Source organism: Ctenocephalides felis, unplaced genomic scaffold, assembly GCF_003426905.1.
Source record: "Ctenocephalides felis isolate EL2017-DRISC unplaced genomic scaffold, ASM342690v1 CF-g0.4_SCAFFOLD_01492, whole genome shotgun sequence".
NCBI classification, from domain to species: domain Eukaryota; kingdom Metazoa; phylum Arthropoda; class Insecta; order Siphonaptera; family Pulicidae; genus Ctenocephalides; species Ctenocephalides felis.
The window spans coordinates 41344963-41367092 of NW_020537646.1; the positions used below are offsets into that span (position 1 = coordinate 41344963).

Here is a 22130-nt window from a genome sequence, read left to right on the forward strand (position 1 = left end):
ACGATTACAATAACTCACCCACGGAAGTTAATTAATGAAAATTATTGAATTTCGTAGAGAATGCACATAGCTCACATTTATATTTATACAATTTTTGAAGTGTATCTTTCAATTACAATTGAATATCATCATATTGTCTAGGGTTGTATTAGTTGAAGTGAAGGTATGATATTGTCAATAGAGAAAGCTAGAAGCAGAGATAACATCTAACCCGACGAATTCTTTACAAGAAATATAGCATAATTGAAATTGCATTCTATGGTTTTTGTCCATCAGGAAAACAAAATTTTGTAAATGTAAATAACGTGTATATCTTTTTTTTTTCATTAAACCGGTTTTTCTCTCATCCGACACCGGAATGAAGAAAACGATATTGGATTTTCGATCTAAACTTCTAAAAGATGGCGTATGTTAAATACCCAAACTAAAAGCAGCTAATTTGAATACCCAAATGCTCCCGATCGCTACATTACCAATATCATACGAAACTAGTGGTGCTTCAGCGTGCCTTAAGGAAAATTCCTGGAAGTTCTCGTACCAAAAATTAAAGTTTTCTAAAACTTTGAAAACTAGTTGGTATTAGTATTTTGCTTTGAGGCAATTTACATGAACTTCCCGATATGTGTAAATAATGGACTTAATCAATAAAATATAAATTTATTTATGAGTGATTAAAAGTATCCCGAGAGGATTTATTACACATCATTGAAAACGAACGAACACTCTATAGTTATACATGCCTTATACCAAGTGAAACGTCTAATTTTAATTTCAACAAACATCAAAAAAACTACTCATTTTCTCAAACTTCGATGAATTTTTAATATTAAACTACTTGTAAGGCCGTAATAATTCAGTGAGTTCTATAAGACCAGGATATATATCGCCAAAAAAAGTTTCATAAAAATTGGCTTAAATTTTTTTTCAACAGTTAATTACAAGAAAACAGCTTGGTAGATCTTCATCTAAATCTAATTACTATCAATGATTTTTCAAATCGATTTGGTAGTATGAGCTTAGGTGTGAACGAAAAGTTTAACAGTTTTTTCCAAATTACAAAGAAACGGCTCGGCTGATCGTCGCACAATTTGATTGAGATACATCAAATGGCTTTTGAATTTCTGAAACCGGTTCAGGCGTTTTTGAGTAAACGTCGATGAAAGGTCTAATTTTGACAAATGCCAAAAAAACGATACTATTTTTTGCAAAATTTGGAGAATTTTTAAAATTAAATGACTTTATCGTAGGGCGGTAATATTTTAGTAAGATCTATAAGACTGTGGTATCTACCGTTCAAAAAAATTATAACTAGTGGGGCGCATGGCATCGTGCCTTAAGGCAAATTGCTGGAACTTCACGTACTAACAATTATTTTCCTTTAAGAAGATTAACATTTTTGAAAAAATTTTACTTTGAAAAAATTAGATTTTTGAGAAACTACAAAATTTTGACAAAAATTTACCTTTTTTGAAAAAAAATGTTTTCTTCATTTTGAAATATTTTGGAAATTCTGAACTTTCTTTTCTAGCTTTTGAATTATTAAAATCGGACGCCTCGTTCTCTTAAAAACTGAGTTACCGTTTGTGGCATTTTTTTCCCCGTATCTTCGGAACGGCTAGACCTACTTATGCCAAAAACTAATCAGCACGTCTTCTTAGCAACAGCAATCGAATGTTTTTTGAATAATCGAAATCGGTTTAACCGTGTCCCCGAAATCGTCGACGAAAATTTGTGTCCGCACACACACACACACGCACACACACATACATCCATTTTTTCTAAGGTATGCCAAAATGTTCAGAAACCTCTGAAACGTAAAGATATTTAAAAAGTTTCATTTTAGATTTTTTTGCGATTACTATAACTTAACCTATGGGAAGTTAAAAATTGACGAAATTTTTATTAGCCATTAAATAAAATTTGTGAATAATGAAAATAATACAAAAAAACAATAAAGTGGAATAAAAACAATAAGTGACAAATAATAATAAATATAACAAAACAAAAATAGTAGAAATAATAAGATAATAATAATAATAATAATAATAACAATAATAATAATAGCGTTTACAAATGACTATTTATGAGATCATTGAGAATTTTTTGTTTTAGCCTGATTAGTTTTCTGGTTTTTGTTGAATTTCTACATTGACTGGCATCATGTTGCTGTCCTGGTAAATCAACAAGTTGGGCACGTACCTGCGTGCGTTCAGTGCCTGCCGTATGATCTTGTTCTGCACTCGCTGAATGATCTGTATATTTTTTTTTTTTGGCGGTGCCCCATACTTGAATCTCATAGGACAATCTCACAGAACACTTTTGTAAATAATTAGTTTGTTGTTCGTTTGTTTGACAGTTCGGATCGTTTATTCAGCAATCAGTAATGTTCTTTAAATAGTTCATCAATCAACTGTTTTTTCTTGTTAATGTGGACTCTCCAGTTCAATTTGGAGTCTAGGTGAATTCCGAGATATTTTACGCTACTTTTACTGGGATTTCCTGTCAATTCAACTTAATTCTGGGGCGTATACCTGTTATGCGTAGATTTTGCACCATTTGTCATAATTCCCCATAAAGAAAGACATTTTGTAGCAATATCTAGATGCTCTTGTAATAGTTGCGAAGCTATTACGGGATCTTTATTGGAGGCAATAATGCATGTATCGTCAGCAAATGTCGACATGCTTGTTCCGGAGTATAGAGGAAAATCCGCTGTGAATAGAGAAATAGAGTGGGTGAAAAGACGCTTTCCTTTGGGCTTTTCCCAGAGAGAATCTTCCTTGTGGTCGACTCCTCGTTGTTTATGCTGACAAAAAATTCCCTATTTCCAGGATACGATTTTATTATTGAAAATAGCGGTTCTGGTAAACAACATTTTAGTTTGTATAACAAACCAGCGTGCCATACCTTTTCAAATACTTGCGCAATGTCTAAAAATACAGCCGAACAATACCTTTTTGCGTTTATTATATTTACTAGGCATTGAACCTGTTCTATGGTTGAGTATTGATCTCTAAAGCCGAATTGGTGATTGGGAATTAAGTTTTGATTCAACAATTCTGACTTAATGCGTTGGAGTAGAAATTTTTCTAATATCTTCGAAATAAAAGGAAGTAGGTTTATTGGTATTGGTAATTATACTGGAAAATAATAAATGAGTATCTTTTCCCGGTTTAGCTATAAGAATGATTTTTGCTACTTTCTAAGGTTTAGGGAACACTTTTAATCTTAAAATTGAATTAAATATTATTGTTAATAATTTAAATCCCTTTTCCGGTAATTTTTTTATTATTTTTAATGAAATTTTATCTGGGAACGCTAAAACGTACACTATTGAAATGTTTTACAAAGTTTTGTTTTGTTATACAAAGGTGGCAATCGGAATATATACAAAAAAACTAGTGGTGCATGCCATGGTGCCTTAAGACAAATTGGTGGAACTTCGCGTATCAGAATTAAATATTCGAATATTGATCTATTGATCAATGATTAATAACAAATGTTTTAAATATTTTCAAATAGATAATTATAGTTACTATAAATTTATTCGTTCATATAACATATAATAACGATCTTATCCTTCAAAACACTTAAAAATGTTAGCATTAAGAAGAGATGCTGAATGAATCCGTCTGAGAATATATTTCTTACAATTAATATAACGCTTATGAAATATATACATTTTCAAACTGAATTGTAAATTTAAAATTTATATTCAAAGTATAGAACTTTGTATATCTTTAAAAATTAAAAATCTTGGTACAGAACCCTAAATCTTAACAAAATTAGTACTCATGTTTAAAATCTCTACAAAATATCTGATAATTTGATGTGCATATGTCTAATAATCGTTTTAGACCGCCAAATATCTTTAGTTTTTTTACATTTTCTTCTGTATCACCGAAACCGCAAAGCCTGCTGTTCATTTTTTCATTTCGTCAAAACAAGTTAAATGTTTTTTGAACCATTCAAATCGGGCGCTCCGTTACCTCAAAAACTGAATTACCATTTTTGGCAGTTTCTGCCCCGTAACTTTGAATGCGTTAGACCTGTCTTTGCAAAAAACTAATCAGCATATCTCCCTATCAATAGAAATCGAATATTTTTTTAATTATTCATATCGGTTGATTCATGCGCCCGAAATCGTGGACGTAATTGTATTCAAATATACATACATACACACACACCTACATACATTTATTCTAAGGTATGGCAAAATGTTCAGAAACCATAGAAACGTAAAGGTATGCAAACATTTTTATTTTCGATTTTTTGCGATTTCTATAACTAACCCTACTGAAAGTTAAAAATTAATATATCATATCTAACTATTAGTTTACTATTACAAAACCAGCGTAACCAATTAGCAAACGAACTTATATTCATAAATAAAATAAGAGTATAGTATAAAATAAATGCTTATAGTATAAAATAAAATATTTAATATTGCAAATAATCTACCGCTAGAAATGATTATATATTCTTATATAACTTTTTTCTGGTGATTCGGATGGTATACTAGTTTGTTGCTAATTATGTCCCTAAGAAAAGGAATATTGAGGTCGTCATAGATAACTTTATTAATGATAAACTAAGGTGCGTTGGTAATCTGCCTTAAAGTTTTGTATTAAAGTGCAATTCAATTCAATGGTTACATTCAAACAATGTTAGAGATACGGGCACAACCCCAAAGCTCTAAACCGTGGATGACGGAAGATCTTTCTGATAACATATTCTGCAATATAGGTTCTTCACAAAAATTTGAGGTAATAGGTAAAGGGCTTATAGCTCTATAAGATGAAACCAAGTATGGATCCTTTCCAGTCTTTGGAATCATTTAACTATTGAGGTTTTAATAGATTTTGGTCAAAATTCCAGTCTTAATATAGCATTAAAGATATAGGTTAAACAAATAATTCCATTTTTAGGCAATTCCTTCAATATCTTTGACGATATTAAATCAATTCCTGGAGATTTTTTGTTTTTGAGTTTAGACATTTCTCTGACAACACTTCTCAGAGGGAAGATTTTTTTATTATATTTAGCAGAAAGCATTTGATAACCATGTCACAATCAAGATTCTGATTGAAGTTAGGTTGAAGCAAAGATCATAAATACTTAGCGAAAACCTCAGTTTTGTACTTATCACTTCACGATTAGACCAGGTCTAATCGTTGTCAGAATCCCTACGAATAGGCGGATTTCGTACACATGGCTTAAGTCGGTTTTAACTGGTTTAGAAATAAAATTATCGAAACGATTAAGGCTGGATACGTAATTGGTGAAGTTAATATTGCCCAGTTTTTTTCAATCTATTCTTTAGCTTGTTGCTGAAATTGTTACAATAGGTTTTGAAAATCTTATTTGCAAATTGATTTTATCCTCAACTTTTCCGCGATAAACATGTGATCGCATTAAAGGTCAAAATTAGCCTCAATTTCAATTTAGTTTGTATTGATACCATGCAGAATAGAGAAATCGAGCAGATCTGTTTTTTTTTGGGATCTGAGGGCCGTTGAAAGAGATGTTGATAAACCCGTCGGCAGCGTTACGCAGTTAAATTAGCAAATTACATTGTATAGTTATTAATCTCGATCAGCAAAGAGGATTCCTACTATTGAAATCACCATCAACTATAAACTTGGGCTCTAAAAAAAGAGATTAAGTCGGAGAATTGAGAACTTACATGTAGTTACATGTAGTGATTTGACTTATAGTGATTTGACGTTGTCTTGCTCAATAATGGTGATACGCCGACCTACACTAAAGGCAACGCTCGATCACTTTCGTTAGCAGTAGCCTCGTCAACGGAAACTCTAACTGCAGGGTAATGGATATCTACACTGCCAGCGACTATCATGCAATACTCTGAATAATATCGTTAGAACAAAACCTTGGAAGACCTATAAATCAAGTTAACTGCGCTGGCTGGAAGGCAAAATCTCTTGACCAAGATGCATTGATAATAGCTCTTGACAGTAACACAAGCATCACTGGATGCGCAGAAAAAAGTACTAAGGATCTGATGAAAAGAGTGATCTGGCCTGTGATGCCAGTATACCTCGTAAAAGTGGCATAAGCTTAAGACTCTCGGTGCACTGGTGGAACGATCACATCAATGCCCTTCGTAAAGAGTGCCTCAAAAAAAAAAAATATCTCAGCGTTGTTATCAACGACCTAACTCCGAGGAACTTATTGCACAGTACAGAAAATCTTGTCGTGCATTGAATAAGGCCATCAAAGAAAGCAAAGAAAGATGCTGGAAAGAGCCCATATGTGAGATGAACAAAGACGTGTGGGGTAGGCCTTATAAGGTGGTTATGACTCGGCTGAAAAACAAGTGCAGATACCTACTTGACCACAATTCCTTCAGAAAGATGTAACTGCGCTGTTTCCACAGCAACGCAGTTTCAATTATCAGTTTGCATCGAACGAACTGGGTGACATTACACCAATCACTGAGGAATTGTTAAGGAAGGCTTGTGACCGTGTAGGAAATAATAAAGCTCCGGCATTGGATAGAATCCCCAACATTAGCTTTAAAAATCATCATTAACGCAGCGCCGTCACTATTCCTAGACGTCTACAACACATGTCTGAAAGAAGGAACTTTTCCCAGAAAGTGGAAACAACAACGATTTGTACTTCTCCCTAAGAGAAATAAGCGACTAGAAGAACCGTCATCCTACCGTCTACTCTGCATGTCGGATACGACTGGTAAGATATTCGAACAAATAATTCATCCAAGAATTGAAGCAATTGTTGACCCACGTCTAGCAGACAACCAGAATGGATTGCGGAAAAAACGATCAACCCTAGACGCGATAAATCTAGTTTACGATACGGTCAAAGAAGCAGTTGCAGGAACAAAACGGAAGAACGATACGAAGGTGTATTGGCTGGTGGCTACACTAGATGTCAGGAACGCTTTCAACTGCGCAAACTGGGATAGCATTGTGCAAGCTCTTCAAGAAAACAGCGTGCCAGGTTACATCATGTGTATGGTATTAGCAAGCAACTTTACTGATTGATATACAACACGAAGAACGGTTCAAAAAATATAATATAACCGGAAGTGTACCTCAAGGCTCAGTTCTTGGGCCACTACTGTGGAATGTTATGTACGACGCGCTTCTGATACTAAAGATTCCATACGCGCCAAACTAGTGGCATATGCGGACGACGTAGCAGTATTGATCATCGCAAAACATCTACACAAAATACGTCATTTGTTCAAGGTAACTTTTGAGTTAATAAATCGCTGGATGGATACTATTAATCTTCAACTAACTAAACAGAAGACGGAAGCAGCACTCATCACCAGCAAAAAAATCATAGAGACTATAAAATGGAAAGTCGGTGAACAAGAAACCATTTCACAACCTTATATTCGATACTTGAGAGTGATGCTTGATGCCCGAATAAATTTTAAAGAGCACGTACAACAAGTAAGTGACAAAGCATCAGTAATAAGTTCTTGTCTTGCACGATTAATGCCTAATATCGGTAAACCGAAGCAGAGCAGAAGATTTATTCTTTCATCAGTGGTTGAAATTATGGAATATCTATCGACAGACGCATTGGAGCATAGAAAAGTAAACTAGGTAAGTGCACTAAAGCTCCAAGAAGCATGAAGAAAAGTTGATGCTGTGTATATACCGTCTGAGTGCCTCACAAGTAATATGCGGCTTCCGCACTATATCTGAGGAAGGGGTGTGTTTTATTGCCGAGACTTTGTCTCTTAGAGTCTCAGCTGAGGAAAAACAAAACCTTTATCAACGCAGACCATTGACATTAAGCGCTCGGAACAGCATTAGACGTTGGCAACTACAGTGGGATGCCGCAGAAAAGGGTAGTTGGATGTACTGTCTTATACTTAAGATTGACGTTTGTTGAACCGGAGGCATGGAGAAGTCAATAACAATTTAACGCACATACTGTCTGGACACCGCTGCTTTCCGGCTTATCTTCGTCGCTTTAAGCACGATGATTCTCCATAGTGCCCAGTTTGCAGAAGAGTTAATGAAGATGCATAGCATGTTTTCTTTGTATGTCCGCGGTTTAGTCCACAGCAAAATGAACTGGAGACAATCCTAAAGTATAGAATTCGACCAAAAACACTGATGGAAGCAATGCAATCATCAGAAGTAGCCTGGATCAGTGAAAAGCGAGTGAAAGATGTACAACATCTTTGGTATGAGCAGGAAAAGCAGTTGCTAAATTCTCTCCCACGAAGCAATGCCTAACGGCGGTTTCCGTGGGGTTCACCTACTTGAAAACATCAATTATGACAGCAATAGAGTCGCAAGCTGCTTTGCAGACTAAATTCTGATGTACGATTCACGCGATGGTACAGAAGAATACAATATAACAGGAGGTGTGCCGCAGGGCTCTGTTCTAGGCTCTATGCTGTGAAATATTATGTATGATGGCCTTTTCAGACTGGATATTCCAGCATGTGTCAAACTAGTAGCATATGATTAGCCGTAGTAGTTGTTTCCAAACAAATTGATGAGATCGTAAGTCTATGTGACATAACCTTGAGAAAAACAATTTCTGGATGGGAACAATGTACCTCCAATTGTCACAACGAAAAAGTGAAGCTGTTCTTATCACGAGTAGAAAAGCAATCGAGACTATCAACTTGAAGATAGAAAATTTAGAGATCACGTCAGAACCTCACATCTGTTACGTTGGCGTAATGCTTGATCCTTAATTTAATTTCAATCAACAGGTGGAACATGTTAGTTCTAAGGCGTTTGTAGTTAGGATGAGACTTGCTCTACTGATGCCTAATGTTGAAGGACCAAAACAAATTAGAAGGATATTACTATCATCAGTTGTTACTTCGGTGCTTACATATGGTATCTCTATATGTGCTGATGCTTTCAAAACTCAAAAATCGCGGTAAATGACAGGACCTATATATCATCTAAGAGCTTTAAGAGTTGTTGCGCATTTCGCGCAATATCGGAGGAAGCAGTGTGCATCATTTTAGGAATTCTGTCTCTCTTAGTTTTAGCAGAGAAAAGATGGACAATTTAGCAACAAAGACATCAACAACTGAGTCCTGAAAAGTTGAGAATAGAAGACCGACATAACAGCAGTGAAGGGCAGATGGACGCATCGTCTCATTCCAAACATCAAAGTCTGGCTAAATCGCAAAATGGGAAAGTTAATTATTATACTACGCAAATGCTATCTGGGCATGGCTGTTTTTGAGCCTACCTACACCCATAGATAAAAGAAGAGTATGAGCCTACCTACACCGCTTCAAAAACGATAGCTCGACGGATTGCCTATATTGTTTGGGCGAAATCTAAGATGCCAAGCACGTGTTCTTTGTGTACCCGCGGTACGGGATGACGTAGTCATAGATAAAGACGTAGTAGAGATATTGAAGCAAAGAATTACTCCAGATACTGTTATAGAAGTGATACTAACAACTGAAGCTGCCTGGAATGCCATAGACAGATTAGAGAGATGTGCTAATTGACATGCGTTCTATGGAAAGAAAAAGGGCGAATGGGTCTTCGCTCATTTAAAAGATGAGTATAAAATCAGTTTAAGAAGTTGCAGCAAGTTACTTTAAGAAACATGCGGTAAATCGCCAGACATCATAGCTACATCTTTATGTTTATACTCTTATTTTATCTATGTTGCAATGCACCACTGGCGTGACATTTTTTGAAGTAAAACTTCTTTAGACGTGACTAGGGTGTAAATCTGTACAAATGCAACGGAAGTCCGTTACGCCTGAACTGTTCGTCATTCGCTCTCGATGAGATCATTTCTATACGGGTCGATTGTGATAAGTCGTCGTGTATGTGAATAGACTTCTGTCGTTGTATGCGTACCGGGCGTACCGGCATCAACGTTGTATGCGTGCGGCATAGATAAATAAACATTTTAAAGTAAAATAATTAATTAAAATTGAAGAAAAATGCCTGAATCAGAAGAATATTTTACCCTGTTCCTTGAAAATAATAAAATAATTTAAACATTTGTGCCGTATACTAAACGTAAGTTTATTGATTAGAAATTATTTCTATATTATTCGTAGTTTCTATAAATCTTTGAAGTTATTAAAATGGAAAATATTTTTTAGTCGTCAGCAAAAAAGTAATAAAAATACAAGCAGTCAATGAATGTATGTTAATTTTAATTACATGGAGTTCTTCAAACACAATTAATGATGAGTGAAGTTTCGAAAACATTATTTGTTTAGGCGTTGTTTAACATAATCCACTGTGTGAATGAATATTATAGAATTTATTAATCAGCAATTACTTCATTTCTCTAATAAAGGTTCATTTCTAAATGCTAATTACAATGACAAACCGATCATGTCATATTTGAAGTATGACTTTAATTAAATTATTGTTTTTAAATATTATACATATTTTTAATGCTATTATAAATATATAATTTATAATTTATCATTATATAAATTGTGTATAATTGCTGACACTAATAAATGCATAATAAATATGTGCATCACGAGTGTTACCATATTACTAATAAACAATATTCAAAATTGTTATATGATGTGATGTATTCATAGATAAGTAAGCATAAATGGGTGTATTTACAGTAGCAAACAAGTTTTACTTCAATCGCGTGTGACCATACGCGCCTATGTTTACTTATCTATGATACGCGCACTCTTTTTTTTTTAATATTGGTATTGATTTGTCACACAAACACAACGCTGAGTCTCGTATCCCAAAATGTTTTGACAGTTGCCGGCATTTGCGACCTAGACAAGTTCAGGAGTATCAACAGACAGTAGCGATGACAGGCGCTCATTATGCGGCTGCGCATGTATTTGTGTGTAAAAACGCTATGAAGTTAGGTGTGTAAATATTCAAGTCTGTCGAACATTTTGAAATTTTATGAATCATGGGTATAGACATTATACATAGTATGGGTCGTAGCCGAGTGGTAAGGTGATAGAATTCTGATTTTTTGGGTCTGTTGTTGGAGGTTCGATTCCCGCATATTATTATTTTTTTTTATTATTTTAATTTCATATTTATAATTGCATGAGTAAATAATATTAAAATTATTTGAAGTGTTTAATTAAAATTATATTTATCGCTAAATATCTGATAATAAAGTACCATGTAACGTCTGTATAAAATTGATGTGATGCTTATAATTATAATTAACTTTGTATATAATTATAATTAACTTTGTACATAATTATAATTAAATATGATAACATATTTTATATTAAAATCAGCTATGATAAGGAAGAAAAAATATAAGTTATATGCATATAAAAATTAATTAATGGTTAATTAACAATTAAGGGATGATACTTATCACAAAATAAGAGAACTACAAAAAAAAAAAAAATTCAAGTTATGTCCTTATATTATCAGTGATAGAAAATAAATTCTAAATATCATTACTAATGTTTTTAGAAAATAGATTTTCTTCTGTGAAAAAACACTGTCCAAAATAACTCAAAAGTTTTATTATATAAATAAAATTAAACAATTCATAATTAGAACTAAAGAATATTAGATTATTATATATAATTGTATATATATATATCAACACATTTCAATAATGAAAATAATGAATATTTTAACAGCTGCATAATTTTTACATCTTACTGTTTAAATTTATGTTTATCTTTGTTGGTACACCTACGTTCTTAAAAATTTTAATGGCTGCCGCACAATGAGCGAGTTCACAAACGTCATCGCTACTGTCTACAGCCACGTGTGACAAGTTCTAGCATTTCTCTATATACATAACCAAATATTTGAAGTAAAAATTTTGTTATTTTCTTTATATTCCTGCTCTAACTTAGGAAATAAAATTGAACTTATAAATTAATGAATTTAGTGGAGTGTAATTGTTATAAAATTTTAATTGTTCGCCCATTCAACATCGACTCAACGGTTTGATTTAAATAGAAGTTGTATTCTATTTACAAATAATCTAATAGTTCTATTAATTGTTTGTTATTGAATAATTCACAATGTCTTTGGCTGATGAACTTTTAGCAGATTTAGAAGATGTGGATTCCGGAGGTGAGGAGGAATCCGAAAAAACCGTAGAAAATCCTATTCAGGAAGAAACCTTCTCAAATTTGACTATGGAAATTGATGTGAAAGTAAAATCTATAAGAGAAATTGCTAAATTGAGAGATTCTGAGAAATTATCAAGAATTATGTCTCAAGTGCAACAGTTTATTTTAAAACCTAGAAGTAGTGATGAAATTATTGGGACTGTAGAATCAGATCCAGAATATCAATTAATAGTTGAAGCAAATAATGTTGCTGCTGAAATTGATACAGAAATAAACACTATACATTGCTTTGTTCGAGACAAATATCAACAACGGTTTCCTGAATTGGAATCACTAGTTGTAGCTCCATTAGAATATGTGCAGTGCGTAAAGGAACTTGGGAATGACTTAGATAAAACAAAAAACAATGAGATACTTCAACAATTCTTGACACAAGCAACTATTATGGTTGTTTCTGTAACAGCTTCCACAACGCAAGGTACAGCATTGTCAGAAGAAAATTTGAATAAAATGAATGAAGCTTGTGATATGGCACTAGAATTAAATACATTTAAAAATAAGATTTATGAATATGTGGAAAGTCGTATGGCTTTCATAGCTCCAAATTTAAGCGCTATAGTAGGAGCATCAACTGCCGCCAAGATAATGGGTGTAGCAGGTGGTTTGACCAGATTATCTAAAATGCCTGCATGCAATGTTTTAGTTTTAGGAGCCCAAAAGAAAATTTTGTCAGGATTTTCACATACCACTATGTTACCTCATACAGGATTTATCTATTACTCGGAAGTAGTTCAAGAAGCTAATCCTGATTTGAGGCGAAAAGTGGCTAGAATTGTTAGTACAAAAACAACATTAGCTGCTAGAGTAGATGCAGCCCATGCAAGTCCTGATGGCACTATAGGTAAACAATTTCGTGAAGATATTGAAAAAAAAATCGACAAATTGCAAGAACCTCCTCCTGTTAAATTTGCAAAACCTCTCCCCAAACCCATTGAAGGTGGGAGGAAAAAAAGAGGTGGTAAACGTGTGCGTAAAATGAAGGAACGATATGCAATGACCGAGTTCAGAAAACATGCGAATCGACTTAACTTTGCTGATATTGAAGATGAAGCTTATCAAGAAGATTTGGGATATACGAGAGGTACCATTGGTAAAGCAAGCACTGGCAGAATTCGCTTACCACAAGTGGATGAAAAGACAAAAGTTAGAATCAGCAAAACGTTACAGAGAAATTTACAGAAGCAGCAACAGTGGGGTGGAGCTACCAGTGTTAAAAAACAAGTCAGCGGTACTGCATCCAGTGTTGCATTTACACCTTTGCAAGGTTTGGAAATCGTAAACCCAAATGCTGCTGAGAGAAAAGTTAATGAAGCTAATGCTAAATATTTCTCAAATACATCTGGATTTTTATCTGTTGGGAAGAAAACAACTTAAATTATTTTATTAGGAAACAAATTATTATAAATCATGATACTCATCTTTATGTAAATGAAGATAAGTATCATCTTTAGAATGAAATTATTTTTATTTAAAATAACTGATAATAATAAAAGCAATCTGTAAATAATCATTGGAATTTTATTAAACTTTTAAATCATTTATTATAGCAGTATCAAAATCTACACTTCAATGCACATAAATTTTGAGTAACTATAATGTATATATAAGTACTCCAGTAAATGCTAGAAAAATAATTATTTCTTATTTAAAACTTATATTTAATAAATACATTTTTTAATTTTTTTAATAAAATATCAATTACATATTGATGTGTGTTAAGAGTAAAATAAAACTGTGATGCCTCTCGATCCTCTTTGCTTTTATAAATCTATATTGGCTTCATTTCAGTCATGTCATTTTTTAGAGTTTTTTTATTCATTGTAAATTCCACTTTAATGTCATCGTCATAGTCATCTCCCAAGAGTCTCCCTTTAACTTCTGATAAACTATTTCTATTGAACAACCTACAATAATTAAACATAGGTTAACAAAAAAATCTTTCTATTTAATTTTGATCAAGTATTTCAATATAGTTAAAACAAATGAAATTACCTCATGCAGCTCGATAGCAAAATAATATTGACATGCTAAATGTTAGTTATGCATGTGCTTCTAATTACATCTTATATTAGTTCCAATTTGAGCAAAATGCTGATATTTCAGAACCCAAATATGTTTAGGGTCACTGATATATTTAGTCAAAGTGAATTGAGAATTTTACTCCTATGACATTTTCCCATGTTAATAAAGTGCAGGTTACTTGTTCACAATGTTAGGTTTATTATTAATAATTTTGAAGACTTCACCAGTCGACATGTTTTATATTCATATGCTTCATAAAATTAATTTCAATTACTTTAAATACTTTTGATAGAAAAATTAAAAACTCATTTAACCAAGTAAATAACAAACTAGTGGGGTGCATGGCATCGTTCTTGAGGCAAATTGCTGGAACTTCTTGTATCGCAATTACGGTACGGAACCCAAAACAATTACACAAAATGTGTACACATTATTAAAATCTCTATAAAATATCTGATAATTTGATGTACACATGTTCATAAACTATTTTGACCGCCAAATGACATTTTTTCAACTTATTTTTATTGAGAATCTATAACCGCTGGACCAGCTTCCCCAAAAATTTAATCAAATCTTCATCTTGTTAATACAAGTAAAATGATTTTTGAATTATTAAAATCGGACGCTCCGTTCTCTTAAAAACTGAGTTACCGTTTTTGTCACTTTTTGCTCCGTATCTTTGAAACGGCTAGACCTGCTTTCGCCAAAAACTAATCAGCACGTCTCCTTACTAGCACAAATCGATTGTTTTTTGAATTATTCAAATTGGTTGATCGGTGTTCCCGAAATCGTCGACGAAAATTTGTATCCGCACACACATACACACACACACATCAATTTTTTCTTAGGTATGCTAAAATGTTCAAAAACCTTTAAAACGAAAGATATATAAACATTTTCAATTTTGATTTTATGCGATTACTGTACCTTACCCTACGGAAAGTTAATAAAATTTAGTTATGCCTCAATCTCTAACCTGCTTAACTCTAATAATTTTTTGCTCAATAATGATAAAACTCAAAGTTGTTATTACATTTTGAAAAATTTATAAAATGAAGAGACTATTCTCTAACTGACAACGGCACTTTGTTTGAATTTTCCTCTGTATATGAATCTCGGACAATTCTTATATTTGAATTATCAAAACCTAATTTTATATTGAGAATATGTAAATTCAGTTTAGATTATATATTATCAACCCAATTATTAAGTAATTGGGTTCTTAAAATTTTACTGCTTATTTCTCAGAAACTTCGCAAGCTCTTGATTCCAAATTCGAACTCGAAACATTACAAAATCATGACAAAATCATTATTCAAACATTATTAATTATTTTTTGTAATTATTGTCCACATATTTTTAACTTTCCATATGGTAGTTACAGTAATGGGCCGAAAATCGAAAATGAAAATTTTTGCATTTCTCGACGTTTTGAAGGTTTCTGAACATTTTGGCATACCTCAGAAAAAATGGATGTGTGTGTGTGTATGTATGTATGGATACAAATTTCCAGTCACGTTATCGGGCACGGATCAACCGGTTTGAATTGTTCAAAAAGCATTCAATTCCTATTGATAGGGAGTTGTGCTGACTAATTTTTGGAAGAGGCAGGTCCATCCGTTACAGAGATACGAAGCAAAGAGTGCAGAAAATAGAAATTGAGTTTTTGGGAAAACGGAGCATCCGATTTGAATGATCCAAAAATCATTCAATGTATAATGACGAGGATAAGTGATGATTAGTTTTTGGCGAAGGCAGGTCCAGTCGTTTCAGAGATACCGAAGCAAAATGTGCAAAAAATGGCAGTTTTTGAGAGAACTAAGCGTCCGATTTGAATGATTCAAAAAACTTTCTGCTTGTTATAACAAAATAATTGCTTTTTCACATAATTTTTTTTGTATATAAAAAAAAACTGATTTTAATATTAATTCTGACTAATGCTCTAATATACTTTAAACAAATAATTTCAACTTTGCAATTCAGTTTATATAATTCCTATAAATATTAGACAATGTTACAATATTTATAATAATCTATTTGAAAACATTTAAGATTTCTCAAACATTTCGTTACGGTACGAGAAGTTCCAGCAATTTGCCTTAAGGCACAATGCCATACACCAATAGTTAGTTTTTTATTAGTGTAAATTGTTTACTGTGATGAGTTTCATCCTGTGTCCATAAATGTATAAATATAAGTCTAATATGAAGCATATGAATAAAAATAATTAGTAATTAACAAAGCACTAATCTTAGTTTTTGTGACAATGATTTAGAGCGAGATATAAATAAGTGAATGCATTGAGAGGAGTGAGGTGAATAACTCAACTCCTAAACTATTGAACTACAATTTCTATTAATAATCAAAGTGGTTTTAAGTGCAGAGTTACCATATTTCCTTATATATATAAACAAATATGCTATAATAACAAACAATATAATATATTTTTTTAAAGAATTAGTAACAAAATATATATTTTTTTGTTTTACATGTTATAATTAACAACATATATTGTGTCTTTATTTACAATTATTATAATAGACAGTTTATCTTGTTCGATTCATGCATAAAATAATTGATCCGACTAAGTTTGCAGTGGAGCAATTTGATTCGTTTTGAAATAAATTCTCTTCACATTTTTGTTCTGATACCTCACTAGATCTCTACAGCAAATTGTCTTTTTGTAAGAATGTTTAAGGTTACTGATATGTTATTATGAAATAAAAATAAAGCAGAATGTAAACAATAACAATAATTTTTTCAGTAAAAAGTAAGCTCCACAAAAACAATTTTTAAAACATCATTTAAAAATCGCACAATAATATAAGTGTTAGTTGCAATATTATTAGTTGCTGGTGAAATAAAGCAGCATTAATGAGTTTTAATATATTAATATCACATATTGCACAATGGTTTACAAAATATACTACAGTAGAACCTCAGTTATACGGATTCGCGATTATCTGGACTACTAACCGGGACAAATATACCTACAATTCGAATTTTTGCACAATCATTGCTGCAATTTAGTATATGTATGTAATGTAATCTAGGAAAATATATATGCACATAAATACAAACATATCTATGTAAGTATTTTTTATTTTTAATAAATTCACAACATTATTCTTTATACATTCGATTATCCAGATATTCGATTATCTGAATGCCTATCGACAACAATTAGCCTGGTTAATCGAGGTTCTACTGCATATATATATATATATATATATATATATATACTTTCATATACAAGTCTTTTTGTGACTGTAGATTAAGTAATTATTTTAAAATTTCAAGCAGTATATATTAAATATTAGTACATAATATAACTTTCACACTATTATATAATCCAAAGATAGAACAGTTATCAAGACAAAGCTAATTTATTGTTCTATTTTGAGTACTACTATCTCTGATCCAAAATGAATACTTCATTATTTGGTGCAAATAATGCGAGAAGATAAAAAATTAAAATATGATTTTTAAATGTTATTTTAAAAAAATATTTTCTTTAATTGCGAGCCCATGCATTTGTCATATAAAGAAGTCATGGATAATTTCTTACATATTCATGTACTACAATTATAACAATATAACTTTGAAATAACTCTCATTTTACTACAATGATCTTTCTTTGAACACAAACTTTTTGAAAGGTGCAGAAAAACTTAAAATTGTCTTGTCCTTCATTTTATAACACAACTCTGTAGAATCATGCAACATTTATGAATATAGTTAGGTCATGAATATCCCAAATATAACACTGAAAAGGTTAGCATGTGCAGCAAGCAGCATATTAGCATAGTCTATTATACCTAGTCAAAGCCGCACTGGAATTGTTTCTGACACCAGAAGCTGTTAAATCAACAGCAGGCCTATGATCTTCCAAGCCTCTGTGAACGCTAATGTCATCTAGATCATCATGGTATTGTCCACTTCCTAAAAGAACTTCCCGTTCTTGAAGCAGAGCTAAGTATTCAGGAGTTTGAAGGGACTCCATTGTTGGTTTGCGATACCTACAATGTGTGGAAAGATGTAGTATTAAAAATATATGCACATTATACAAAAAGCATATAATATAATAATCACTAAAAAAATAACCATACAGTAAAGCGAATAAAGTTAATTTTATCTCTGTATTATTAACTTTTTCATCAAAAAAATCGATTCGCTAATTTTATGTTTTCTCGACGTTTCAAGCCATTCTGAATCGAATGAGACCAGACAGAATGTGTGTCTGTGTGTGTGTTTGTATGTATGTGAACAGATTTTTTGCCGTAAATCGACGTTTTCCCAAAAATGGCTGGACCGATTTCAAAAATATAAAAGCCATTCGATGTATCTCGATGAGGACTATCGTTTGTCAGTTTTGCGCAACAATCGGCCAAACCGTTTCTTTGTAAATCGCAGAAAAGTGAAAAAAAATTGTCCACGATTTTGCCCGCAATTGTGAATCGATTTAGAAAATTCAAAATGTTCAAAAGATATTGGTAGGAAATGTTGCTGATTAGTTTTTGGTAAAGATTGGCCGGACCATTTTCTTGTAATAAAGTGTTAAAAAAAAATTCGGCGATTTTTATTATTATTTTTTTGACGGTAGATACCATGGTCTTATAGATCATACTGAAATATTACGGCTCTACGACAACTCTTTAAAAAGTTTAACTTTAATATTTTACATTAAATATATTAAAATTTAAATATACTTTAAAAATTCGTCAAAGTTTGCAAAATAAGTATCGTTTTTTGGCATTTGTCAAAATTAGACCTTTCATCGACGTTTGCTCAAAAACGCCTAAACCGATTTCAGAAATTTAAAAGCCATTTGATGTATCTCGATGAGGATTATCGTTTCTCAGTTTTATGCGACGATCGGCCGAGTTGTTCTTTCGTGATTTACAAACGCCGAGGCGTTTCTTTGTAAGTTGGAAAAAAGTGTTAAACTTTTCGTCAATTAAAAATAAAAATTGTTGATTTTTGAAAATTTGCTTTTAGAAAATACTTCGAGTTAACGCGTTAGTTCGTTTTCAATTATGTGTAATAAATCCACTCTGAATACTTTCAATCACTCATAAATTAATTTATTTTTTATTGATTAAGTCGATTATTTACACATATCGGGAAGTTCATGTAATTTGCCTCAAGGCAAAATACCAATACCAACTAGCTGTTTTAGTGTTTCGGTTTTACTCACAATTTAAGAAGAAGTGATGAACAGACAACGGATACAGAACTCATGGCCATAGCAGCTGAAGCCATCCAAGGCTAAATAACAAACATTAGATAATTATTATCTTATAAAAGGATGCAAAGTAATAAAATACATTTACAAACCTCTAACACGAAACCAAATGGGCTAAAAATGCCTGCAGCAAGAGGTATACCAAGCAAATTATACATTGATGCAAATAAAAAGTTTAGTCTTATCCTACGTACTGTTTTCCTTGATAAGTCCAGACATGCTATCACATCTAGTAAATCATTCTAGTGTAGATGAGAGAATATTTTATTATTATAGAACCTTTAAGTATTTTATTATTATAAAGCTACATCGCGATTAACATTCAGAAAATGAAATTACCCGCATAAGTACGATATCAGCAGCTTCAGCTGCCACGTCAGTTCCAGCTGCAATGGCCACACCCACATCAGCCTGGGCCAATGCTGGACTATCGTTTACTCCATCGCCCACCATCGCAACGCCACCGCCCTTGGACGAAACCCTCTCGCCAGCTGCGCTGACGCCTTGCAGGCGAGCCACTTTCGCAACTTTGTGGGAAGGCAAAACTTCAGCAAAAACTCTAGTTATCCCAACCTAAGCAGAAGTTAACCATAAACTTTATTTAATTCAGTATGTGTTTTAACTTAAATAAAACTGCATTACATATGTAATATAGTGAATGAATATTCAAAAATTCAAAATAGTAATGTGATAAATATGAAAAGGCATATTTAAAAAAACATTTCATACTCGAACTGACCTGTCGAGCTATACTAATGGCTGTATTCTTGTTGTCACCTGTTAATAATATTACATCTAAACCCATTTTCTTGAGTGTATAAACTGCCAAATGCGCTTCAGGTTTCACAAGGTCTGCTACTGATATCATGCATACTAAAGTACCTAACATAACATATAAGAATTAACATATAACTTAATTCAGTTAATTATCCTATAAACTTGCATATTTTACAAATTACCATTTATAGCAACCAAAACGGCAGTGTGGCCTTCATTTTCTTCTTCTCTCATCGTTTTATCAACCTCTGGTGAAAACTGAACACCATTTCGGGCCATCCACTCTCTATTTCCTATGCATACACTATATGGGCCCTTAATAAATAATCATTTTTATTTATGTTCTGATATATGCTTGTGTAGATATATAGATATGTAATAATAGTTCAAATAGAATACTGCATTATTGTTTTCTAAATAAAATTTAGCAACCATTTAAAGCCATATACTGCTACAGTATAGTAATATCATCTCCTTTTAAAATTAAGCAGCAAGGTAATTAATACACATCATATATTATTAAACTTAGTATTTGTTCTATTAATTCATATAAAAAATATATTAATTTTTAATTACTTTGGATATTAATAAAAAAATAAGTTACCTAGTATAATATTATTATTTATTACAATTTAATGGTGCAAATCACACACAACACATTAAAATATGGTATCAAAAGTATAATTACATTCTCGAGTGTTGTATCATTTCCTATACTCAGCAACTGTTGCAGGTCAAATGAATTTTTTTCTTGATTATTACCATAACTAGCTAACTGATCGACCTGAACACCATTCAATTTTACACTCTTTATGTCACTCCTAAAACGACAAATGTAATTAAAGTTATACTAATATGAGATAAAATTAGTTTATATTAGTTACCTGACTTTGTTTTCATAATTGATCATTTTAGACATTTTATTTGCCTTATCTTCAATCATGCTTGTGTTGGAAATCATACATTTTAAACCACAACCAGGTACAGTTTGAAAATCAGAACACTTTCCAAAAAAATCAGTCTCTAAAGTTTCTTTTACATATTTTACAATTGCTAAAAAAAAGCAAAAAACATATTTTATAATTTTAGCGTTTGCTAATTATGTTGCATTTTAAAAAAATTAGTCCTTACTTAAAAAGAGTATAATAGTTACTTACCGGAACCAATGGGATGTTCACTGTTAACCTCAGCAGATCCAATGATGGCTAAGATTTTGGACATTGTATAAAGTTTTGATTTGACAAACAAGCAAATCCTGTTTGTCATTGGAACACCATTGGTAATAGTTCCAGTCTTATCAAATATCACAGTTTTCACCTAAACCAATTTAACGGGAGATGAATAAATTTCTCGTGGTAGTTGTTATATTAAATTTTAGTGATAATTATTATATGCCAAATTTGACTGAATAGAAAAAAAATGAAATTATTTACTGCAAATTACTGCAAATAAACAAAAAAAATTATACAATTATTTTAAACAAATTATCAACAAATGATTTGATATAAGTATTTTTTGGTTTCTTCAAAATATGACTTCGAAACTTTAGATTTTCTTAGACCATTCATTTTTTAATTTGAATTTTAATTTTTACTTCTAGAGATAACTTTGAAAACTTTAATTTTAAATTTCTGAATGTCCTTCTGCCTTCTCAAAAATTTAATCAATTCTTCATTCCGCCAACACAAAAGAAATGTTTTTTGAATCATTTAAATCGCACATCCATTTTTTTCTAAGGTATGACAAAATGTTCAAGAGATCTTGAAACGAAAAATATGTAAAAAAATCCATTTCAATTTTTTGCGAATACTTTAACTTACCCGACGGAAAGTTAGAGTAAAAAACGTAAAAACATGAACCTAATGCTGTTGAACACGAATCATTTTGAGGCTGAACACTTGCTTATGCTGATGGTAAGAGAAATGAAAATTGATATTGCCCACTTATCAGAACAACTAACTGATCGTCCGTGAGAAACAG

General features: G+C 32.0%; 2 protein-coding genes across 4 annotated transcripts in view; one reads left to right on the forward strand and one right to left on the reverse strand.

Annotated features, from left to right (window-relative positions):
- The first annotated feature begins 11908 nt into the window (after positions 1-11908).
- On the forward strand, positions 11909-13492 carry LOC113370093 (U4/U6 small nuclear ribonucleoprotein Prp31-like). Its single transcript, XM_026610758.1, has one exon. The coding sequence runs from the start codon at positions 11996-11998 to the stop codon at positions 13478-13480; it is 1485 nt and encodes a 494-aa protein (XP_026466543.1). The 5' UTR covers positions 11909-11995; the 3' UTR covers positions 13481-13492.
- A 330-nt stretch (positions 13493-13822) lies between these two features.
- LOC113369762 (copper-transporting ATPase 1) overlaps positions 13823-22130 on the reverse strand; it is a 142759-nt gene continuing 134451 nt past the window's right edge. For all 3 annotated transcript variants that reach the window (XM_026610329.1, XM_026610331.1, XM_026610330.1), the window contains one exon: positions 13823-14010. In XM_026610329.1, coding sequence (XP_026466114.1) covers positions 13875-14010 — 136 coding nt within the window. In that variant the 3' untranslated portion in view covers positions 13823-13874. The remainder of the gene's footprint in view (positions 14011-22130) is intronic.

Excerpts from the sequence above, each read along its gene's own strand:
- LOC113370093 (XM_026610758.1), top strand. The coding sequence starts at position 11,996 with ATGTCTTTGGCTGATGAACTTTTAGCAGATTTAGAAGATGTGGATTCC.